Here is a 26,139-nt window from a genome sequence, read left to right on the forward strand (position 1 = left end):
GTTTTACAGACCTCAGTTTCTGCATATAAATCCGTAATAATTGAACCAAACACTAAACTGAAAAGATCCAGAGCAGCACGAAAGATAGGTAAGCATCCTTTAAGATGGTATAACAGTGATCCAATGTATTTGCACTAGGGATGTGCAGGCTCGGATTAGTTCGGATTTTCCCCGCCAAAAGTCCATGAAAGATGATGTTTGTCCATGAAAGATGATGTTTTGCCTCTTTCTGAGACCCAATTTTTGGCGGGAAAAATCTGAATTTGGCGAGAAAATCCGAACTAATCCGAGCCTGCACATCCCTAATCTGCACCCCTGGTCGGACACTTAATGTGCTACCTATACTTTGGTAATTCCCAACTGAGATTCGTTTTATTAAAATCTCCCAAAACAATAAGCACGGAATCTAGATGTACTTGCTCCATATCAGTTTTAGTAGCAGCCAATGATGTAGTGCTTCAATTACACAAGCCTGGGGAGGAATATATACCCCAATCAAAATGAATGAGAAACTCCCGCGGTGAATAAAATGGCTTACAATTAATAAAGAGTCTCCAAATAAGGATTACATGACCTATGTAACACTAACATCCGTGCACCATCCTTCATTAACAAAAGCAAATTCACCCTCCCCTAGCTTTCCCCGACAGCTGCATAACAAGGTACCCTCTCTACAGGCAAAAACCCGGCAGGTGCAGCAACTCGTCAGGGACATGCTCTCCAAGCCAGGTCTCTGAAGCACAGAACAGCAGATCCCGAAATGCACCACTTGCACTGCCAAGGAGCAGCAGCAGTTCATCCACCTTATTGACCAAGGAGCGAACTTCGCCAGCAGCACAGCCGGGAGCGCAAACCAATGCCCTCTTCTCCTCCACCTTACCAGTGCGCACCTCCGACGCTTCCTCCTGAGGCCACCAAGAGCCATTCTACCTCTAGGCTCCTCGATCCTACCAGGAGTGCAGACAGCAGCCACCTCCTCCACACCTCCAGCCCCAGAGACCTCACGCTCCAGGCCACCTCCCCCAACAGCACCCCACACTAGACTCACAGGGAGCAGCTGCACCTCTAGTCCTGCAGGAAGCTGCCACGACTCCGGACCGACACGCACATGCAGCCTACACACCTCTGGTCCCACAGAGAGCCCCTGTACAAGGAACGTCAGCAGGGTAAGATCCCCATTCCCCAAGAGCTCTTTTCTGCCATATGACATCAATAGTGCAGAGAATGGGCAAACAAACAGGCACAGCAATAGGGAGAGAATCGTCCACGGTGCCATCTTGGACAAAGGCCAAGATGGTGGCACTGCAAGTACAGCAGCAGCTTGGAAAGATGTAAGAAAATTCTTCTCCTCATACCAGAAGAAGTAGGTTTCCTAAAATCTATGGCAGGCACGGAAAGAGGAAGGTTTTCTGCATGTACTCCGCCTTAGATGAACTGCTGAAGGCCGACTGTTGGATGCTTTTCTTAAAATAAACGGTGCCTGATCTTTGGAGTCCTGATTATTTTGAACTGAAAACAGTGCAAAGTCCACTAAATCAGCCACCAGAAGAAAGCAGTCATGACCGTGAGACCTCAACATATTCAACCGAAGCACTCACAAAAAAGAACAACAGAGGACTGCAAAGGCTCAGAAGCATCTAAGAGCGAGAGGTCTGCATGTTCTCTAACAGACAGGTCTGTAATACAAAAGATCAACAAAATATTTAATGCATGGATAGATTAGCTATGCTAATAGTCTTTCCTGCATCGAAAATCAGGAGAGGCAGACAACTGACTAGCCCAAACAGATGCAAGAACCCTGAGCTGGAAATACTCCCAGGATATTCAGTTGGCAGTAGTGGTCTGGCTGCTACTACGGTAATTTAATCTACAATTTAGCAGATGTAGATCTGGATGGAGGGTTTGGGTCCCTTTGCATTAGAGACTCTTGGAAATACGGCAATGTTTAGCAATATGAAGGATGACATGCAATCGCCAATAGGAAGTGCTAGTATAAGGAGCCTGAACATAAAAAAACCCTCTCACAAATGGTATTTTAACTCTGCGTCGTTGTTCAGACAAAACCAGCAGCATATAATCTTCTCTTAGAGTACACCTCAAACTCTAAATCTTCCTTACCTTCATATTTTATTATAAAAAAAACCAAAAAAACTCTACCTACCCGATTAACAAGGAAAGGTGGACAAATTAAAAAAAATAACATTAGCCCTTGACAGGCTACAAAATAGTGACTACTCACTGGCAAAGGAAGAAAAAAAAAAAAATGTGACAGTGGTGAATGGTTGTCCTCTGGTCACACAGACCAAATTTTCCTATAGGAGTTCAGCAGGAGTCTACAGAGACACTTATGCCATAAGAATTGTTATGTACATTTCAGCCATGTAATATCTTATTACTTGCTAGTGATAATAAACATGTTCTTAGAATGAATTTCAGATCACTGAGTTTGCCACAATTTAGCCCTCTACTACACAACCACTGCAGTACACAAATGGTGAACCAGAAATCTGCAGGAATTGCAGCCACAAATATTCTCCTAACACTAGGCGGCTATGTATTAACATGACAAGTGACAGAAGAGGGGGCGTGGGAGCTCCGTAGTAGAAGCAGCCACAATGTACCCCCTGCAACATTTCAGACAGTTGTCTCCTTTCAAACAAATATACAATAGAGCATAAAAAATTAAATAAAGCCAAAAGCCGTGAGACTCTTCTAGCACCGGGCATCTTTTCGCCGAAAATGCGTCTAAGGCACAAATCGTGCTACAATGTAGCAATCACAGCTTTTTTTATTCCAAGTGTTGCTGTGCTTCATATACAAACTCAGGTGCACACAGACAGACAAGCATCACATATCAAATTAACCAACAGTCTGCTGGGGCATCCTAGTCACATTGCATCCTAGAAGCATTTTCGCTAGGAAAAAAAAAAAAGATGCCAGACGCTTGCAGAGTAGCACAGGATCTGGCGGTTCACACATGCCAGGCAAGTCCAGCTTAATTGCAAATTGAGGCTAGATGTATGAGGATACATCTGTAGAGTGGAAGATCTTTTTTTTTTTTTTTTTATTTGTTTACTATACCTCAATACACTCCAAAAATCTGATTTATTTTTTTTTATAAAAAAAACAAAAAAAAAAAACGCATTTATTTGATTTAAATCAGATTTTTTGGATTTAAATAAAAAAAAATTGTATTAAAATGTTTTGTTAATTAAAAGGTTTAATTTTAGATGTTTAAACCTTGTTTTAGTAATAAATGAACAATTTTTGAAGTGAGAACAGTAACAATGAACACAGTAATAGAATAAATACACACTAAACAGTTGCGTCAAGAAGTACAATTAGGCTCTGAATTTCACTCAATCATGTCTTTGTCCACATCCTAACGTTTGTCCTCAACAAAAAAGGCTCTGTAGAACGCTACCTGCTTATTCATTTCCAAATCGGTTGCGTGTTTTGGATAGTACAAAACCGTACGTTGAAAAAAATCCTTTCAATTCCTGCACTTGATGAAACTGCGGTGCACATCTGCTTCAGAAGATTTACTACAGAAGTGTCTAACTGAAGTTGAGCTGCGTAGGATATCCACCAGGCTAGAGGAGATACTTGGTGTCCACTTCAAACATGTATAGTGCAAAATGGTTTCATGGATGAACGAAAGTTGATGATGACCGGCATAATTTGACAATTATTAACATGAGCAAACTCTATGACAGTCTCAATTTCAGCAGGACTAAGCTTTTTTCCCCCTGTAACTAGGATCAATTAGATTAGCCAAAAACTGGGCATCTGTGAGTGCAATTTTAGCTATTGCCTTTGCCATCTTTACTACATTGCTGTGGTGTCCAATCTCTTCAAAATCATCAAACAGCTTCTTCCACACTTGTACGACATCACTGATTGTGCACGATCCAGAGCTACATCGTTTGATTTAAATCGTGCAACCCTGATGATTAAATAATGATTTAATCATCAGATTTAAATCGTTCGATTTAAATTGTGCAACCCTGCCTACCAGTATAATAACTTTCACTGGACAAGTTGTTTAAATAATGGTTCTGGTATAGATTAGAAACATTTCCTCCTAAAAGGAAATTTGTTGACACTAACTTTTCCCTCCGGTATTTTTTTTATATTTCCCACTAGGACCATAGTTTCTTCTTATTCTCCTGTAGATTTTTTAATTTATGTGTTCTAAAGCCTTCCATTTCCTATCATACATGTCTCTCTACATCGTTTTATATGCTGATCATTAACAATGCTATTGTTTACTTATACTCTTTGTATCTTTTGTTATGTCTCACTGTTATTGTTTGACTCTTTCAATAAATACATTTTTCAAAGGAACACCGCTAGAGACAAATGCCAGGAGCGCTTACAATATAAGAAAATTGCTAATGTCTTTTTAACACAACCCAGTATAACTGCATTCTTTCCACTCCCCCTTACAGATTATAGATTTACAGATTATAAATATAGTACAGCTGTATGTTTAACAGATACATTAAATAACATGTGGTAATTATTTGCTGAGCCGATTTCATGCATGGAGTAGGGTTTACAGTGAGAGGACTTGAGAAGAGGTCCATAACCTCAGTTTACTTGAAGGCAAGTCTCTGCCATCTGAACAGACAAGTTGTGGTGTTATATAAAGCAACCATTTATATTAAGATGTTCCCAAGTGTAAGGGGTGCTTTTCATAACCCTTAACTGGAAGAATGCCTACAAAAAGGAGTCCAAAACATTCAGTAACAGGCACTAAAGAGTTTAGTACTTGATGGTTTGGTGAATGAACCCCTTAAGAGTTTGCTATGGCCTTTACCTTTCCATGATGGAGGTGCCCACACAAGGTCACATTCCGAATAAGCTCAGAGTTATCCATGAGATCAGCCAAGAAGCTAGAAGAAATGAGAAAAATCAGCAACAAGCCAGTCACTAATACAGATGAAGTGGGTTGCTGAAAAAGATACTCACTCCATTGCATATACGGTAGCTGGCAGTCCTTGTTCCATTATCGAAAACTTTTTTGCCTTCACAGGTTTAATAATAGGCTCTTAAGAGTAAATGAGAAATACAATTATTGTATAGTACAGCAGAGACTGTACAAAGACCACTTCATGTGTGTCACTAGATCAGGATGTTTGTATTACCATAATCTTTAGACAACATGAAAAATCTTAAGCGGGCCATACACGGTGCAATGGATCCAACGTCCGACATATCGGGCCCCCCCAAACACGATGGCCGACCACCCAATATGTTGGCTCCCCCCTCCTCCTCCCGCATAGCACTTCATGGGATTGCACATCGCATCCCCTGATCGACTGATCCTGCAGTAAGATCAGGGGATGTGATGTACGACCGCCACGGGAGCGCGCTCTGTCAGATATCATGGCCATACACTGTGTGATATAGCAGCCGTATCGTACCAATCCGTCGGATCGGCTGCTTTATCGCACAGTGTAAGGCCCGCATTACAGTAATTTAACATTGGTGTGTCACAAAAGAACAAACTGTATCACAACACCAAGGGGCAGATTCAATTAGTTGTGCACAGCTGATTTCTGATTGCACCTCCAGAGGGTATAAGCAGAAATAAGTTAACTGCTACCTTGGGTTGTTCGTGGGTCTCTAAATTGATTATTGATATTATAGGCTTAGGTAAAAATATAAAATTACAGGTTTCACGTTCATTTTAGTTGATTTTATCGGTATATATTTGCTTATTTACATTTGTAAAAGATCTCACAAATATACACAAGTCTAAATGAATGCACATAATACCATATAAACAACCTGGGTAGAACCAATTATCGATTACAACCTAGAGCCAGCAAATTACAAACAATACCAGCTAAAAGCTAAATGTTCTAAAAGTATGTTAGAAGTGCAGTAAGACTGTATGGAGGAGATGAGGCAAGAGGTGCAAGTCAAAAACCGAAACTTATTAATGTTAGAAACAGCAACCAAAGTTGCACTCCTGAATTTATCTAGTGTTGTAAAGCACTGAGCTCCCCATTGTAGAATTTAATACTTGGTGGCCAGTTACATAAATCCTCTAAAACCATCCAATATAATTTGGACACATTATGCTTCTTTGTTTGTAATAATATGTCCCTAAAGTGGTCATGTAAACACTCTTTCTTTTTCAATGCTTAGGGATAGTGTTTATGGCCACATTTCTGTCTCTTCTCTTTTTAAGTTAGGAGAACTGACTTGTGTGCATTCAGGAAAACCTCTACTGATCCGCTCATTTGCTTGACGTATACACTGCTGACAATCCCCACGGAATCACATATTAAAAAAAAAAAAAGAAGTTATAAAAGATTACAGCAGGGATTCAATTAGACAATATTTTTTGGGGTGAATAAAACAGGATTTTAAAGGATTCAATTTGATCCAGTCTTATTTGCCCGAAAAAAAAATAAAAAATAATATATATTTATTATATATACACACACACACAGGTTCATACATATATATATATATATATATATATATATATATATACACACACACACACACAGGTTCTGTGGTAAGTCCACAGACCCTATGTGTTAGCGCCGGTGCCTGCCCGAAAACGTGTGTGGCCAGGGAGACTGCTGCTGAGCAGCAGCAGTCTCCTCTCCCTGTGCTGGGGTGTGGGGGAGCAATCACCCCGATTGTGCTCAGCTCGCATGACACTGGTATTTTTTTTTTCTAAAGGTGATGTGGCCACTCCTCCCACGATTAGCCCCCCCCTCCCCCCCGATAAGTGCATACTTGAATTAGCCCGGGAAATCAATTAGCCAGCGGTAAAGTACTGCGGCTAATTGGACACCCCTGCCCCCACCCAAGTGTGCTCTGAGCAGCAAGGTATACATGTTGCCTTTAATGATGTTTCTACTTGATGGATGAATGTCTCTGGTTTTCCCTGGACATTGTTGTAATTTCTGCTACTACATAACCATCTTTGAAGTTACTACAGCATGTGTGTACAATTCTCAACAACTTTATTAGCAGGATCAATCAGAAAAAAATTCCTACATGTAAAATAGCGTGTACTGAGCCTCAATTGTTGTGTCAAAATCTTGCTTTTTTTGTTACCATTCTGGTTCATTACTTTGTATATATTTGTAATGAATAGCAACGTTCCATAATTAATTACCGACATAACGTTTGAATAATTTAATATCCACATTTTTCATTCAGATAATGTTAAGCTTTGGGGGCGATTGCAATTGTTTCTTGCGCGCCTGTTAGTTATGGGTGCTCAACAAAGAAATTCAATTCTTGCTCAGATTGGGCACTAGTGCCGCGGATGCCCAGATTTCTGCTTGCACCCCCCTGACAGTTGTTTGTGAGCTCTAACCAGGACTTTAGACAGGTTTAGCCACTTTGCACATTGGGTCAGTAATTTATACAAGCAGACAGAGGATGGCAATCATTCCCATTCATACTGTGTTTTTCCCACCTGTGAGAGGCTGTGTGTCCTCCTCCTGCACAATAGTCTCCACCTCTGGGCCATAAACTTCTTCAGCAGTGGGGTAGTACTTTTTATCCTCATGGAGAACAACCTCCATCCCTGCACGATCCTCATCAGGATCTCCCATGTATTCATCATCGTCATCTTCATCTGCCTGCAGCAAGAGAAAAGGCCAACATGGAAATTAATTAGCAGTTAATGCCAACTTGCATAAAGGATACTGATGATACAATGTTGCAGACTACAGATATTATTATTATGTGCATTGCCCTGCACTAAGTAAATATACTGACACTGAACCCACAAATGATATACCGCTGTAGAATGATGTCAAACTGTTTTGGTAAATTAAATGGTTAAGTGCAGCTACACATTCCTATGGGATTCCAATAGTTTATACTGATTTCGCTCGACTGATATAGGCAGGAATCATCACTTACATAAAAGTGCTGTACCATTTATCCGTATGTCACAGTTGGGAACAAGCACTTCAGGAAACGTCTTTATTTAACTAATTGATAAGGGATGCTGCTAGTTTAGTTATATTATTCTTACTATGTACATTATATATTTCCTGAGTAGTTTTTACATGAATAGAAAAGATGGTACATAGAAGACTTTAGGGTCTATATATTAATGATCACAGAACTGCCGCAATTATTAAGAATCCATATCGCAGGGGATATTTTCATTTTCATGAAAATATCCCCGCTATGTACAAAGGGGAACTCACAGGGACAGTGGTTGCGGTAACCGCTGTCCCTACAAGTTATATCATCAGCAAATTTGTAGAAATCTTTCACTAACTATGGAAACTTACACTGCGCATACGCACATTGTCAGATTCCGGAGCCTACTGTGAGAGAGAGATTGAAAGACCTCTCTCCTGCTCCTAGAGCCTCCATAGGCTTAACCCTGCGTCAGAGGCAGCTGGCCTGACAGGTGCCACAAAGCTGTTCTCGCTCACCTTTCTGCTGCAAGGGGGTGCAGGGGCCTGTCCCTCCCAGTACCTTCCTATCTCTAGGTGCTGTGTGAAACCCCCCATGTCACTTTTCCCACCGCATGCGTGGAGTGCAGTAGTGACCTTCCTGGCCTCTCGGGCTCATTCCGCCCGAACTAGTCCGACTTTTGCAGTTACGTATTTCTTTTTATTTTCTCACAATTTTGTGTATTTTGCTCATTTTATGAATGAAAATTACAAAGGTTGTGGGTATTTGCGGAAATATGTAGGTTTGTCCAGGGTGGCCTCTTAGGCACACTGTGCCTCTTAAAATGTAGCATTTTTTGTTTTACTTGCTTTAAGGTTAATAAATGTGGTTTTGGGAATCAGATTTCCATATATTCTCTCTTTGTACATCCTAATTAAAGTCACTGATCACTTTAAGAATGTTAGAGTTAATTAGGTGCTAATGACGATTTTATAACAGGTGCCTGTCAGGCGCACTGCGCCCAAACCTGGGAGTCCCAGAGGTGCGCCTTACACAGGGTTAAAGCAGTTTATACCATCTGAAGATGGTGTAAACTATCAGGGCCAAACTCCAAAAAGCTTTGCTTTCTGGAGTTTGATATATAGGGGGCAGATCATAGTCCCCATTGATAATAATGGAGACAGCGATCTGCTGTGCTTAGCAGCACTTTGCCGGAGATTTCTGTGAAATCTCTTGCATTGTGCTATTAGTACATAGGAGCAATACATAAAATTATGCAGAAACTGCAGTTTCTACATAATTTTATGTAAAAAACAGATGGGCAGCACAGACAGTGTAATGGGTAGCGTTCCTGCCTCACAGCACTGAGGTCATGGGTTCAATTTCCACTACGGCTCTAACTGTGTGGAGTTTGTATATTCTCCCTGTGCTTGCGTGGGTTTCCTCCGGGTACTCCGGTTTCCTCCCACACTCCAAAAATATACTGGTAGGTTAATTGGCTCTCAACAAAATTGACCATACTGTGTGTTTGTGAGCATGTGGTAGGGAACATAGATTGTAAGCTCCACCTGTGTTAATGGCCAAATATTCTCTGTAAAGTGCTGCGGAATGTGTGTGTGCTATATAAATAACTGGTAATAAATAAATAAATACATAGACCCCTTTATCGTGAACAAACAATTATAAACAAACAGAATTTTTTTAGACTTCAAATTAAATGTAAGTAAGTAAAGGCACTCTTTTAGATGCTATAACAACATGATACCTTTACAAGAAAGTGAAAGGTATCGCTTCACAAACTGGTACATAATCAAGGATTAGTGGCCTTATATAAATGTGAAATTATAAAATAAGTATATATCTTATATGCCAGAGAATCCCAAACGCCACCATTACAGTCCAGGCTTTAGGGATATCCATGTTTGAGTTCAGATGGTTAAATAAAATTGACTGAGAAACTAATTAAGTCTCCTGTGCTCAAGCACGGAGATCCTTAAAACGCGGACTGTAATGGCAGAGTTTGGGAACCTCTGTTATATGCCTTTGTAAATTGATCTTAATGAACCCAAATTACCAGCATTAGGATGAATATCAATTGACTCCACTCCCTCATTAAAAAGGCACAGTACAGGAGCATAACTGTATTCAGCTACACAAGGACTAGACTGGATTTTTGCTGGAACTAGAACGTACCACATCTGCATCCCTATCATCTCTTCCCATGTCATCATCGTCGTCATCATCAGAGTCCAGCTCAGGTCCAATGTAGTTACCAAACTCATCATATGGGTCAGTATCCATGTCTGCAGATTCTGCAAATGCAAAAAGGGAGAATATGAATCTCCATCCTAAATCACTGACACAAGAAAGTAAGTGTTATTTTCTATCGGGGGACAATATAACAGTATATTCTCTCATAAATGTAAAATATAAGATTCATATTCAGACAGTAACAATAATATATAAACTGTATGTACACAAATGCTGTAGGCCTAAAATCATGGGAAAGCAACAAACAATTAAAAAAAACTCTCCAAGCATGGACAAAAAAAGTGCTACTAGAATGTATGTGTAAATAATACATATAAAAAATATAGTAATAATTAAAAATATACACCAAATATCTTGTCATTAAAAGCGAATGGTTTTAACATAGTATTTGGTCTGATAAACTAATGTGGCTCTGTTCTGTCTGTGAGCCCAAAACAAAGGTCTGTCCTGATCAACATTAATTTGAAACATATGTCGATTGGAGCTGCCTGAATATCTGACCAATGTGTGCAGCAAAATTCAGGTTGCAGCAACTGGATCAGCCAATGAATGGGCATGTTAAAGAGAATCTATTACCACGCCCTCCAATATACAGATCGCTGTATATAGACCACTGAAACAAATGCCCTCTTTGGAAGAGATTCAGGCAGCGTTTAGAATTGGTGTGAATATGTCAGAGTATAAACTGGGTCACAGCATATTATATAGAACATATGTGCAGTGACTTTTTTTTCCATTTTTCAAGACATGCCAACTTACTAAATGTTTCTTTTATATGGTTTCAAATAACAGGAATATGGAAACGTAAGACTTAACACATGTAATGGCATTATTTTCCCATGTATACTGGCAAATGAGCTTAGGATAATATATTCATTTACATTTACATTTTATTGGCATAAAACTAAGACAAAAAACAAACTAGTTTGTAGACACATGAGCCCCAACTAGGCCACAATTACACACAAAAAAATAAAATACAAAGACCACCACTATGGTACATTCAAACTCAAAATAACTGAATGCTCATTATTAGGACACATATTAGCGCTACAACATTACCAGCAGACAATGGGGAAGCAGGCAAGAAGTAATGATGGTTGTGGGAAAAACAGGTGTAGTTCCAGAGAGCTACTATTTCCTGTCTTGAGAGTTATTTCAGCTGCTATCCTGCCCCTAATGCCATCCTTGACCCCCTCTGTACTCCCAGTACTGCCTGCCCCCCTAACCCCCTCCTTGCTCCCCAGTACTATCCCAGCTGCTGTCTGTCTTTACCCCCTGCCTACCCACAGCACTGCCTGCCCCTAACCTCCTCCTCCTTGCCCCAGCTGCCCTTACCCCCTCACACGATCGGCATCACACAGAGGGGACATTTCCCTTCTTTAAGCCACACACAGACCTATATCAGCATTTTAGGTCTACTTTGGCTCTAATAAAAAGACACGGGTATCCACTACAAAATCTGAAAACGACTGCACAATTACGACATTGTAATTGTTCAGTCATTTGTCAGTCGTGTGATGAGCCTGCACTGAGCGAGCAGTCGTTCAGTGCAGGGTCATCAATCATCTGGAAACACGCTGAAGCTGACGATATAGTCAGGTTAACCAGCATGTTGGAAAGATGATAAATGTCTAAACGACCAGCAGGCACGCGCATCGCTGGTCGTTTTAGACACTTTTGCAAATGGTTTACAAACGATTGAACGATCGTTATCGTTCAACTAAATTGTCTAGTGAATATCCAACATGAAGAGGACTGATTGTCTAGCACCCATGCAAACATAAGATCGGTGCGTACAGCATCCTGTACCGTACAGGTGAAAGAATAGGGGAGTCTAGTCAGGAGGTTTCCCAGCATATTATACTCACCTGCATCACGATCACAAGGACTCTACGTCCTGATCACCAGCACAGGGAAATGACATCAGAGTACAACAGCGACAATAGAATCTCTAAACATTCACAATATAAACGTGAAGCCAGAGCCACCCTTCCATTGGTGAGTACTTTAGTCTTATATTTACTGACACAAGTGACACTTTCAGCCCTATTGCACATCACACTGCAGATACAACACATATAAAGGTGTAGCGCTTGTACTACTGACTATGGGACAATCTGGCATAAATGCCATAACGTGTAAGAAGTTATGGGCAGCCTGCAGCTTTCTAGTCCCAGTACTCCGCCGCCACTGCCAGTTGCACGACAGGTGCAGGGACTCAGTAAGCACAGGCAGCCTCGCACAGTGACTATACCTGTAGTTTCCGGCCACCAGCTGCGTATATGAGAGCGATCTCTTCACTCGCACGCCGCCAGTCTCCCACACACACACAGGCGCTTCCTGCGATACCAGGCAAGAAGGACCCAGCTCGTGGAGGAAACGTTCCTCTGCGTGCTGTCCTACATGCCTGCAGTAATGACAACATAAAAAAACTACACGATGTGCACATATTTTATTTCTCTTCACTCCATTACATTATTTATTCCGTTGTCAGATAATTTAAAACAAGATCCAGCAAAAAAGAAAAATTCGACCGCGAACAGGCACATAATCGGTCATCCATGGTACGTTTGGGCCTTTTATAGAGCGACTGCTGCTTCTGTTCTTATTGGCCACATGGGGCTATGGGCGACTCGTTGCTATGGTGACCGAGTAAGCTTCCACCGGGCTGCTTGCGTGTAACTGTAACGAGATCTTCATAACAAGGTATATATCATTCAAGATTGCATATACAGTAGTTCTTGTGTTTTATTTATATAACTATGCAGATCCTGATCTATACAGTATAGAATAGATAGATGTCAAAATATCATTTATAATAGCTGGCAGCATGTAGAGCCTGAGGTACTGAAGTTAAATATGAATATGTAGTTCAGTGATACAGATGGACTAATCTAACTTTAACTTAGATAACTATGTATTTTCTCGTTACCATTTTTAATGATTAGGTTGCAGTCTATCAATGAGCATTATTACTGAAATAGCAATTACTTGCTTGAATTTATGCATTGGTATACAGGATTTAAAATATTACTACTCTGGCCCTGTCGCAACAAAATACAATTAATAAAACAAGTAACAAAATGTATTACTATAAAGCCACTCTTATATTTAAAAACAATATAAAAAATACATTGATTTCACAATAAAAATGATTACTATCACAAGAATACTGGAATAGTGTTTAAGGGTAGGTACATTTGTCCCAGGTTTCTGACCTACATGTTTTAAAAAGCCGGTTCAGGGTTCCTGGGGTTATGGATGGAGAATGAGTGCGGGCTCTCTTCTTTAGGTTAATTTTGGGGTCTCTAGAGCCCCCAACCCTAATTTGGGTCATACATCAGTTCTGAAATTCCCTAACGCACCAACTCCAATCCGTGAGCAAAACCACCAATCTGCAGGTATCGCTCGCCGATCTGTCGGGGATTCGTGGGAAATGCTGCATGTTAAAATTCCCTGACTCGCTGGTCCCAATAATATTTTGGTTGGATTTGGCAAATCAGGAAAATCCAACATGTTGGATTTCCCTGAGGCCCCGACCCAGATGCCAGGGGATCGGCGAATTGCGGTAATCAGTCACAGATGTAAAGGTCCCTTAAGAGTAGGCTGATTAGTATTTGCACCTGTGTGAGTATGTCATAAAGCTGTTATGCTGGACTTTCACTGTCTCACTGCCTGGGAAAAAGTAATGCAGAGTTTCTGTGTGAGAAAACCTGCTACTTGGTACAAGTGAGCTATACTTGCTGAAACTTTTAATGTTTTTGTAGTTGACAGTTAGGAAGGATTTATGTTTAGTTAGTGCCGGACAGGCAAGGTGTTTACTTTTAAGTTTTTTTATTTTTTTCTTGGCTTAATAAAACTGTCTGACATCAGTTGTACCCGAAACCTTGGACTTGTGTGATCTCTCAGCTGCTGTTCATTACTGTCTACCCCAGGAGATAGTACCTGCCCCCCTAATCCTGTTACATTTCATAATTGTTAAGTGCTTTTGTTTGAATCTTGAATTTTATGTTTTAGTTCTCAAAGCTCAAAGAAATAAAGAATTTATAAAAATATTTCAAATAATTGGCCGGACATTTCAATCTCCAACCTTAATCTTGCTTAAAGACAAATTCTTCTTCTGAAATAATTCTAGAAATTGGACCCTAAACCTTGAATAAAAAGTAGTTAAATGGAACAAACTTTCCCTACAACCTAGTTTAATCAGTCCCAATAGAAATGTATCTTGTTTGAAAGAAATGCCATCTGGCTGATCGATACATAGCAAGAGAAGAATCTTTAAGGGGCCTATCCATTTATAGACTTGAAAGTCTGAACGACTAGCGTTCAGACCTCCAAGTCGCCAGGTGCTGAGCGGCACTGAAAGACGTTCACTGAACCTCTTTTCAGTGCTGCCGCTGCTGCACGTCCGGCTTCCTATCTCCTAACATGCCGAACCTGACGACTATCGTCAGGTTGACCGGTATGTTGGAGAGATAGTCAGGGTCGGCAAGTACCCAGCGTGCACGCGCATCGCTGGTCCTTGCCGGCTATCCACTAGCAGACTTTCTGCACGTTCCGACCAAAACCTCCTGGATTTGGTCGCATCGTGTAGAAAGTCGGCAAATGAATAGGTCCCTTTACTTGTGTCAACAAGCTTTTATCAAAATAAAGTTGAAAAAGTAACATCCAGTAGTAACAAACCAATATTTATTTCAGATAGTGGGCCTAAAGATGTCTCGTGCCTAAAAAGGGGGTATGGCTCTTGGGGGGATGGTCATGGACTTGCATCATGCTCCCCTTTCGATCACTCTAGGTGGCGTGCCCAGCACTCACGGAGATGTTAGTCTGTCCCCCTGGCTCTCACCGCACTGTGAATAGATACCGTGCATTTGAGCAGGACACTGAAGATGGTGGGGACAGGGAGAAATGCAGCTGCATAGTGGAAGGAGGGATGCCACAGGCCCCCCCCCCCCCCCAGTGCCAGGCTGTGATCATCTGGGCACCTCCATAAGGGCAGGGTGCATTTTCCCATTATAAAATCGGGCAAGGTATGGCGTCATGATGAAACAGCCTAGCATGAATGCCAGAAGATGTCAAAGTCTCTGGCACAATGAAGGAGTCCTTGTTGACGCCTATGTCTGTGCCATTTTTCAAAAGACATATATAGACCCAAAATTAAGGCTACAGTTATCAGAGCTACTGTGACATCAATGATACTGCTCTGTCTATGAATCCACAAATGCACACAGTGACTATCTGCAAAGAAAGTCTGCCAAGTTATCATTAACGGGAAACATAGGTTATTACATTTAGCCCGATGTATGGAGACAGCACATACTTCCCCCTTCCCGTTCAGAACCCAATTCAAGGTTCTTACACTCACCTACAAAGCCCTCACCCAATAGTCTCCCATTTACATCTCTGGACTCATCTCCTTTCACACTCCCACCCGTCCACTTCGCTCAACAAATACATGCCGCCTCTAGTGCCAACTGATTACTTCCTCCCACTCCCGCCTCCAAGGTTTTGCCCGTGCAGCTCCCTACCTTTGGAACTCTCTCCCTCTCCCTATCAGATTCTCCACCTCTACAAATCTTCAAACGGGCTCTCAAGACCCACTACTTCATCAAGGCATCAGCTCTTATCCTAACCAGCTACTACATGCTCCTTCCTCCCTGTCTGCCCTTCCCCTTTAGATTGTAAGCTCTTACGAGCAGGGCCCTTTTCCCTCATGTGCTTCTTATACTTTCCTTTACTCCTTACTCCCCACAAGGGCATCTAACACTTGATTGCTGACTCCCTGCTGCTTAATTTGAGTGTTATAAGTCGTTAATTCAGCATATCCTTGTCCTGTATTGTACTGTAAATCACTGGTTTCTTGTTCATTTATGTTTATGTACTTTGTAAGGCGCTACAGAACACTTGTGGCACCATATAAATAAAGGATAATAATAATACTTTGGTCTTCCAACTCCATCCAACCATTTTAGTAAAAGGGGGTATTCAATTTGGAGCGAAAAGTCAGTGCTGGACTTTTCACTCCACATTGCAGGTTTTCCGGGGATAAAGTATAGATAAAGTAACGGGCGCGTGCCCGCTTTATCCCCGTATTCAATTAGAAATCAACGAAAACGGGAGCCGGCGGAAAGGTAAGTATCGGCAAAACACAGGAATTTTCGGAAAATATTCCAGGGACCCACCTAAAGGTGTCTAGACATGGGGGATCACTATGGGTACCCACAATTTTACCTGCTGAAGGAAGTTGGGGTTTCTAATAGCCGCGGCAGGTGCATATTTGCGGCTATGAAGAAGGGGTGAAGAATAGCACTTAGGAATAGTTATTTTTTACCAAAAAAAAAATCTATCAAATTTGGGGTACATGAAAATGGGGGTAAGCATATTTTTAAGTCCGTAAAATGATTTTTTAAAATTCTGCAAAAATGCACCTGCCGCTACTCCCGTAATTAAGAAAACACCTGCCGCATACTTGGGGACCCCTCTGAATTTAATTTTGCTATTTTAGAAGTGTGTTCCCTAATTTTTTTTTTTAACCCCAAAATGAAAGTAAATTTTTTGGGGTGTCCCGATTTTTGAAAAACTTTTTTCGACAGTTTATTTTTAAATGACATTCCCAGGGGTGCAGGCTATTTAAGCCTGCACCCCTAAACCCCTATTCTGCACTTTTTTTCGCCACCTATTTCAGTGGTGAAAAGTTATCCCCGTTTTTTTCAAAGACTTTTCGAACTTGCGAAAAGTCTTTGAAATTGAATATGGGGTTCATTGAAATAGGCGAAAATGACGTCATCTGCGATAAATTAAAATAAAAGTGTGAAAATACTTGTGTAACCAGTATGCAGTGGGCATGTATAATTGTTTAGAAGGGCTGAGCCTCCCTTCGGCAACTTCCTCACCAGAATCCATGAACATTATATTTATTTATTTATTAACAGTTTCTTATATAGCGCAGCATATTCCGTTGCGCTTTACAATTGGAAACATTGATAGAACAAAACAGGGTAATAACTGACAGACATAGAGGTAAGAGGGCCCTGCTTGCAAGCTTACAATCTATAGGGAAATAGGCATTGATACACAAGGATAGGTGCTATATATATTGCAATTTGGTCCGGCCAGAATGCAGAGTTCCTTGGTTGGCTGCATGATCCAGTCACACAGGAATGTCGGCAAAATGTCAGGAGTATGTGAAAGAAAGACAATATGTGAGGTTATGTGTGGACTGTAATAAGACATGGAAGCTATGTGGTCAGTTCTGGAATCTGATAAGCTTGTCTGAAGAGGTGAGTTTTCAGGGAACGCTTGAAGGATTGAAGAGTAGAGGTAAGTCTTATTGTGTGTGGTAAGGCATTCCATAGAGTGGGTGCAGCCCGAAGAAAGTCCTGTAACCGTAAATGGGAGCAAGTAATGCGCGGGGATGAGAGACGCAGATCTTGTGCTGAGCGGAGAGGTCGGGTTGGGAGATATTTTGAGATGAGTGAAGAGATGTATGTTGGTGTAATTCGGTTAATGGCCTTATGTGTAAGTAACAGTATTTTGTATTGAATACGGTAGAAAACCGGCAACCAATGGAGGGACTGACAGAGCGGGGCAGCAGACGATGAACGTTTGGCAAGGAAGATAAGCCTTGCAGCTGCATTCATAATGGATTGTAATGGCGATAGCCTGTTTTTGGGAAGACCAGTAAGGAGACTATTGCAATAGTCAATGCGGGAAATAATGAGTGCATGGATTAGAGTTTTTGCAGTGTCTTGTGTGAGATATGGTCGAATTTTGTATATGTTTTTTTAGATGTATGTAACATGATTTTGAGACAGATTGAATGTGGGGAACAAAGGATAGTTCAGAATCAAGGATGACACCAAGGCAGCGATCTTGTGGGGTGGGGTGGATTGTTGAGTTATCAACAGTGATAAAGAGATCAGATTGGTAACTGTTATTGGCCGGTGGAAATATAATTAATTCTGTTTTAGAAATATTAAGTTTCAGGTAGCGAGATGACATCCAAGATGAAATGGCAGAAATACATTCAGTGACACGGACCAATATAGATGGTGATAAATCTGGAGAGGATAGGTAGATTTGAGTATCATCCACATACAGATGGTACTGAAATCCAAAAGAGCGGATTAGTTTGCCAAGAGAGGTGGTATAGATTGAGAATAGCAAAGGACCTAAGACAGAGCCTTGCGGTACTCCAACTGATAGAGGTAGCGAAGAGGAGGCAGAATCAGAAAAACGAACAGAAAAAGAGCGATCAGATAGGTAGGAAGAGAACCAAGAAAGAGCTGTGTCCTTAAGACCTAGGGATTGTAATGTTTGTACGAGAAGAGAGTGGTCAACAGTGTCAAAAGCAGCAGAGAGATCTAGAAGAATTAGGAGTGAGTAATGGCCTTTAGCCTTGGCAGTGACCAAATCATTCACTACCTTAGTCAGTGCTGTCTCTGTGGAGTGCTGGGAACGGAAGCCAGACTGAAGTGGATCCAATAAGTTGTGGGTGTTAAGAAAGTGTGTGAGGCGGGTGTAGACAAGTCTCTCCAGTAGCTTGGAGGGGCATGGGAGCTGGGAGATAGGACGGTAATTAGAGAGAGTGTTAGGGTCAGAATTTTGTTTTTTCAGAATGGGAGTAATCACTGCATGCTTGAACAGTGATGGAAAGATGCCAGTAGAAAGAGAGAGATTACAGATTTTAGTTAGGGTTGGGATGAGCACAGGAGACAGAGCTTTACTAATTTGTGAGGGTATAGGATCTAGAGGAGAGGTAGTAGAGTAGGAGGATGAGAAGAGTGTAGATACTTCATCTTCATTTGTGGGGTCAAATGAAGAGAATGTGCCAGAGGGTTCAGGTAGGGAATTGAGAAGGTCACTAGCTGAGGAAGAGAATAACATTTCATTTCGGATATTATCAATCTTGTCCTTGAAATAGGAAGCAAGATCTTGTGCACAGATAGTAGCAGGTGGCTTGGGTGAGGGAGGGGTAAGAAGCAGTTTAAATGTATTAAAAAGTCGTTTGGGGTTAGAGGCTTGAGCAGAGATAAGAGATTGGAAATATATTTGCTTGGCAGTGTCCAGAGCAGTACGATAAGAGTTGTAGATAGACTTATATGTGAGGAAGTCACTTGGAGTGCGAGACTTTCGCCACTGACGTTCTACTTTACGTGAGAGTTTTTGTAGATGCCTTGTTAAGTTAGAATGCCACGGTTGACGTCTAAGTCTACGCGGAGTGTGATGGGTAGCTGGAGCTACTTCATCGAGGGCTTTTACTAGAATCTGGTTTAGGTGTGATGCAGCAGTCTCAGGAGAAGTGAGTGCAGAAATTGGTGAGAGTCGTTGTTGTAGAGAGGTAGATAGTTGTTGAAAGTTAATCACATTAATATTTCTGCGGGTTTTAGGAGGTTTGGTTGATTTCACTGACATTGAGGTTGATGTAATGGAGGAGAGTGTGCAGGTGATAAGATTGTGATCTGAGAGAGGGAAAGGAGCATTAGTGAAATCAGAAACGGAGCATAGTCTGGTAAATACAAGATCAAGGCAGTGGCCCTCCTTATGAGTAGAGGAGTCAGTCCATTGGGAGAGGCCAAGAGAGGAGGTTAGAGAGAGTAGTTTGGAGGCATGAGGAGATTGTGGACTGTCAATGGGGATATTGAAATCACCCATAATGATGGTGGAGATGTCTGAGGATAGGAAGTGAGGGAGCCAGGCTGAAAAATGTTCCAGAAATTGTTGCGGTGGCCCAGGCGGGCGATAGATAGCAGCAACTCGCAGAGAGAAAGGGGTGAAAGTCCTGATAGAATGTTCTTCAAATGATGTAAATGTGAGTGAAGGTACCTGTGGGAGAACTGTGAATGTGAAAGATTGGGAGAGTAATATTCCTACCCCACCTCCTTTACAATTGCTAGGCCTGGAGGTGTGTGAGAAGTGTAGGTTACCATGTGATTATATATAACTATGGAACAAAATTATTTATAGTGCTATCGCTATCCCAAAACAACAATGCTAAACAGATAGATAGATAGATCGATCGATCTATCTATCTGGTATGTAGTCAGGGGGAGGGAGGATTAGATGTAGGGCTCCCGGGGGGGACTTAGGGTTAGGCACCTCCCCCCGGGGGACTTTAGGTTTAGACACCCCCCCGGGGGACTTAAGTTTAGGTGGCGGGGAAGGGGGGGTTAGGTTTAGGCACTTAGAGGGGGGATTAGGTTTAGGCACTGGGGGGAAGGTTAGGGTTAGGCACCCCTAAGGAGGGTTAGCATTAGAGGGGGAGGTTAGTAAATACTTACCTGGGAACGATCAGGATTTTCACCCATGTCGGGCAGTCTCTGTCGGGATTTGAACTTGCGTCTGGCGGTGATTCATACCGATTCCATCTATCTATCTATCTATCTATCTATCTATCTATCTATCGCTATCATAAAATTATTAAATAGATTTCAGCATGGAATGCAATTCTTGTATTTTTTTAACTGTGTGCAGTGCTAGTTTGCTGTGTGCAGTGATCTCCCCTTCCTCCTCAGTATGCTGCTGCCATCTCCAAACATAAGAAAAAAGTAGCTTCATGTCTCCACCTTGCACTGACTCCTCCTTACAATAAGGAAAAAGAACCACCCAGTGCTAAACAATGAGGAGGAACAGGCACTACTGCAGCAGTATATAAAAAGAGGTATTTGCCAACCTCACTCACAAAAATCACAAGAAAATGATACTATGCTAATATACCTTTGTTGAGATATTCAATTCTACGTAAAATAAGATAAAATTATATTTATTCAATAAATTAAACAATCACTGAAACAAAACCCATACAAAGCATAAGACATAAGTGCATAATCAGATCTTCAAACAAACATCTCATGATTTTTCTCATAATTAGTAGGCGGTTTTCTTATATTCAAATTCGCATGTGAAGATTTATACAGATAATATACTTCCACCTATATATTGTAATACTATCTCATAAAAAAAACCTAATCCCCCTCATTCCTAAAAACAGTGTTAGACAGTATCGATGCGTTGAAAGAGGGGAAACCTCATTTTAGGGGGCGATTTGAATTGGACACTTCATCCTGATGTGGATACTTCCATTTCCTCCCGTAGTCGCCCCTCTAAACCATACCGAAGTGTTAGACACACGCTACACGAGCACCAGCTGATCGATGCGTGGCGTTTACAACACCCTACTGACCGAGACTATACATTTTTCTCTTCTCCCCACAACTTATTCTAGACTGGACTATTTTTTTGCCCCATAGGTTCTTACATCTCTTACAACTTACCTCTATTGAACCAATGACTTGATCTGACAATGCCCGGATCACTCTTACACTCTCTACCAGTCTTCTTTCTCCTAAACCTTGCACTTGGCGCTTAAATGAAAGCCTTCTTTCGGATGCTTATTACAAACCTCAGTTGGACCAGACTCTCACTGACTATTTTTAACTAAATGACTCTCCTGAGGTTTCCAGCCTCACTGTTTGGGAGGCTCACAAATGTGTATTGAGGGGGAAATTGATCCAACTGGGTTCTTATATTAAAAAAACAATGATAGGATTGTTGTAAGCTACACTTGCTCCAGCAAATTAGATTGTTTGAATTGAAACACAAAGCCTCTTTGTCAGCTGCAGATCAGAAAGCTTTATCCTTGGCCCAATCTGAACTCAATAAACTATTGAATGAAGGGGTGAAAAGAGATTTTCGTTTATGTAAAAATCGTTATTTCAATGGGGCAATAAACTAGGTAAATTATTGGCACGGGCCTTGCCGGCTCAGAGAGCGGTATATTTTATAGAGGTGGTCAAGGATGGGACTGGTATAGATTGCAGATTGACCCCTGATATTTCATTTTTGCTATTCGAAGCTGTATGGCCTTTCGTCCTTTGGCTCTCCCTTAGAGGTTGCTGCTTTTCAGGAGACTGTATCTAATTATCTCCGGAAGGTTAGTTTCCCCTCTATCTCTGGCGAGGACAGAGACTGGTTAGACAGCCCATTCACATTGGAGGAATTGGAAGAAACTCTAAAATACACCCCTACTGGTAAAAGCCCGAGCCCTGACGGCTATATGGGTACGTATTCTAAAATGTTTATGACCACTCTTTTACCCAAGATGTTGTCGGCTTTTAACTCTGTATAGGTTTTTTTCATCTCAGTCCCTTGAAGCCCATGTTGCGGTTATCCATAAGGATGGTAAGGACCCGGCCGTGTGCTCTAGCTATAGGCCTATCTCCCTACTAAACACAGATATTAAACTATTTGCCAAGCTTCTTGTGAACAGACTGAAGATTCTTCTTCCTGCATTAGTTTATTCGGACCAGGTTGGTTTTGTCCCGTTGCCGGGAAGCACGAGACAACACCACCAAGGTAATTGACCTGATGCATCTTGCTGTAACTGAAAAGTCCCAAGCTCTTCTGTTATCCACTGACGCAGAGAAGGCTTTCAACAGAATAAATTGGCAGTTCATGAGGGGTTTGTTGGCACACATGGGGTTGGGTCCTGCCTCCTTGCATTGGATCCTGGTTTTATATTCCGCACCTACGGCACATATTAAGATAAATAGTGCCCTTTCCGAGCCAGTGCAGATTTTTAATGGCACTAGACAGGGATGCCCCCTATCCCCCATAGTTTTTGTTTTGTGTATGGAGGCATAGGCTAGGGCTATCAGATTAAACCCTGACATATCTGGGTTTGTTGTAGATGGGCGTTAATACAAGCTGGCCTTGTTTGCCGACGACCTTCTGGTCATCCTTGCCAACCCGTCTATTTCGGTACCTAACTTAGGGTCTCATTCAGACCCTGTCGCAAGTGCTGAGCGTTCGCAACCGGGTCGATGTTAAGACCCTGCACACTTGCAGCGACCGCACTGCGCGTGCGCATGCCCCGATGCGAGGGAGAAATGATCTCGCTCCGGGGCTCACTACAAAGGGGGCGGCTGTACAAAAGGGGCCGTTTTGTAGGCGGGGCGGGGGGGGTGTCTACACAAACGGAGGCATTCCTTAAACGCCTGCCGTTTTGTGGGTGGCCGCACTGACATCAGCAGTGATGTCAGTGGGGAGCTTCCTGCTCGATCAGAGCAGGAAGCTTCCTGGGGCTTGCGGTTGCCGAGACCCAACCTTAGGGTCTCGTCGCAAGCCCATCGCGCCCATCACCCTGGTCGGTCGCTAAAGCTGTGGGTGGTAACCCACAGCTTAGCTAGCGACCAGGAGGCCGCAATAAAAAAAACAAGCGGCCGCCCTCATTCAGAACGAGCGCTCGCTTCTTGCGAGCGCCTCTGAATGAGGGCCTTAGCTTCTGTGTTCCGGGACTTTGGTGCTCTCTCTAATTTCAAAATAAACTACTCTAAATCTATAGCAGTTAATATTACACTCCCCTTCCCCTCCCCACAGTGGCAGAAGGTTTACAGGCCTTTTTACCCTTCTCCTGGCATCCCTCGAAACTTAAATACTTGGGGATTTGGTTGAACCGTGACCTGTCCAGGTTGCATTCAGATTACTTTTTACCTCTTTTGACAAAGATCAGAAGTGAACTTCGGGACTGGCATCGGGGTACGTTCTCGTAGTTGGGTAGGGCGAGTATAATCAAAATGAATATACTTCCTAGAATACTTTATCTGCTCCAGACCCTCTCGATTTACGTACCTAAGAGCTGATTTCTGAACACTCACCGCTTGGTGAGAGACTTTGTGTGGGGTGGAAGACGGCCTCGCTTTAGACATTATGTTCTCTTCAGACGGAGACACTTGGGGGGGGTTTCAGTTGCCCCATTTCTTTGCTTACTATGAGGCGGTGGCCCTTAGTAGAGTCGTCGAATGGACCCAACCAGATTCTGACATACAGTGGGTGAGGCTTGAGAGCCACGGTCTCCCAGCATGCCTTGGATTGACAGCGTGATTTCAGGCCCTTCTCTCTATTACCAAACCCACTGTAGGCCCGACGCTTACACTTTGGAAATCATTAACGAAAAGACCATGTGTTTCCTCTACAATCTCTCCTATGACCCCTCTTTTTCATAATACAGAATTTCTACCAGAGGTAATTTTCTCCACATATCAACTTTGGATACAGATTGGGTGACGCGTGTTGGTCAGCTGGTGTCCTCGTCTGGGGTGCTTTCTTTTGACCAAGTTCGGGAAACTTGAGCTCTATCGGCCTCCGAGATTTGGAGATATCTCCCTATTCAACATTTTCAAACTAGTAAATTGATCCGAGAGGCTGCCCGTAGACTCCCGACTCCCTTTGAATCGATGTGTCAGTCTCAGTTCCCTTCCCCAACATTTTCTCTCTTCTGGATATAAATTACTTATTGAAGACACATTTTCCACATTGCCACGCTTCACAGCTGACTGGGAAAGGGATCTGGGTATACAATTAGTCCCTAAAGATTGGAATAAGATTTTTCAGACCACTATGTCCTGTTCGGTAAGCTATTCAGTAGTGGCGACTCGGTTTAAAGTTTTGGCCTGCTGGTACAGATGCCCTCGGTTTTTGCTAAAATGTACCCTGGTGTTTCCGCTATATGTTGGAGATGCGTCTCAGCTGTTGGTTCCCCTCTCCATATATGGTGGGACTTGCTTCTTTACGCCCCTTCTGGAATTTGGTGATCTCTTTATCTAAAGAGATTGTAGGCCAGGACGTTAGCTCAGAACCTGATTTCTGGCTCCTTAATAAGATAGAGGGTCCTGTGTATTTATATTAAAAAATCGATTATGAAACACCTCAACAGTGCTGCCAAGGCTGTAATCCCAGTCCACTGGAGATCTCCGAACCCCACAACCATAGCAGAGTGGTTCTCCAGATTGGATTTCTATATGTCTATGGGTGATCTTATGATGTCTGGTGCTACTAGATATAGAGAGTTCAGTGACATATGGGGACCTTGGTTTCTATATATAGATTCTCCCTCCTATTCAGACCACATCAGTGCAACTTGATGACTCGCCTCATATATTAATTCATTTTTTAGGATATTATCTCGGGTGGTTCCCGTTACCTTATCCACTTTGATAGTCGCGTATATGCACGTCAATAGTTAGGGTCCCCGTGATACCTGTAGCTGGCGACTCGGGCTCAGTGTGGTAATAGACAACGGCTGTGGCACCTGCTGTCCCGTGTTGAAAGACAAAAAAAGTCTGTCATATTACACTAATTTGGCTATACAGCGAATTCACAGGCTTATTGAGACTGGATACTTATTTCTATACAGCAATAAACGGAGAGCTGGCTTAATGCTACATACTATCACTGCATATGTCAGAGGAAATCCCACAGGGAACTGTATCTTTTTAGACACAATTAGTAACAGCGTCAGTTACACTGTTCCGGATATTGGCCAATAAAACCACAGTCTGGATTTTAGGTCATTGGCCACAGCAACATATATGATTCTTGGATCATTAAAGAAGATTTGTTGAAATTCTGCTTATAATACTTCGTGACCACTGTTCCTTTTTTACCTTTTTATGGGAAAAGCCTGATCAGCTCTTTTTTTATGAGATAATATACTTCCACCTATATATTAGTCGTAATACTATGTGTATAAATCCTCACATTTGAATATAAGGAAACCGCCTACTAATTATGTGAAAAAACATGAGATGTTTGTTTGAAGATCTGATCATGCACGTATGTCTTATGCTTTGTATGTTTTTTGTTTTATTGATTGTTTAATTTATTGAATAAATATAATTTTAACTTCTTTTATGTAGAATTTAATATCCCAACAAAGGTATATAATGAGGTGTCATTTTCTTGTGATTGTCCTCCTTACAATAACCACAAGACATCATTGATGGCTGTACAGAAATGCGTTATTATTGGTGGCTAATAATGCAGCGGTCTTCCAATAACTACTGTGATCACACTTTATCCACCAGCAGCTACAATTGTTATTATGCAAACTTATCTATGTTCCTCATGTAGGTAGTATCATCTTTACCTTCTTTTTCATGTCATTATATGTCATTTATTGGTATCATGATCCCT

At 41.8% G+C, this 26,139-nt stretch overlaps 2 protein-coding genes across 4 annotated transcripts in view; one reads left to right on the forward strand and one right to left on the reverse strand.

The window, feature by feature from the left end:
- Positions 1-12,543, reverse strand: part of EFTUD2 (elongation factor Tu GTP binding domain containing 2) — a 32,951-nt gene extending 20,408 nt beyond the window's left edge. The window contains exons 1-5 of one of the 2 annotated variants that reach the window (XM_088470669.1): positions 12,422-12,543; positions 10,087-10,205; positions 7,454-7,619; positions 4,975-5,053; positions 4,823-4,898 (exon numbers count right to left, since the gene is read on the reverse strand). In XM_088470669.1, the coding sequence (XP_088326795.1) occupies positions 4,823-4,898; positions 4,975-5,053; positions 7,454-7,619; positions 10,087-10,194 (429 nt within the window). In that variant the 5' untranslated portion in view covers positions 10,195-10,205; positions 12,422-12,543. Of the gene's footprint in view, positions 1-4,822; positions 4,899-4,974; positions 5,054-7,453; positions 7,620-10,086; positions 10,206-12,035; positions 12,321-12,421 lie in introns of those variants that run through there. The other variant, XM_088470670.1, reaches the window with a different exon arrangement.
- Positions 12,544-12,767: 224 nt separating this feature from the next.
- Positions 12,768-26,139, forward strand: part of DNAAF19 (dynein axonemal assembly factor 19) — a 36,081-nt gene continuing 22,709 nt past the window's right edge. The window contains exon 1 of one of the 2 annotated variants that reach the window (XM_088470673.1): positions 12,768-12,873. The gene's annotated coding sequence lies outside the window, so the exon portion shown is untranslated. The remainder of the gene's footprint in view (positions 12,874-26,139) is intronic. The other variant, XM_088470672.1, reaches the window with a different exon arrangement.

The sequence above is a fragment of the Taudactylus pleione genome, unplaced genomic scaffold (assembly GCF_031769625.1).
Source record: "Taudactylus pleione unplaced genomic scaffold, aTauple2 ptg000102l, whole genome shotgun sequence".
Lineage (NCBI taxonomy): Eukaryota > Metazoa > Chordata > Amphibia > Anura > Myobatrachidae > Taudactylus > Taudactylus pleione.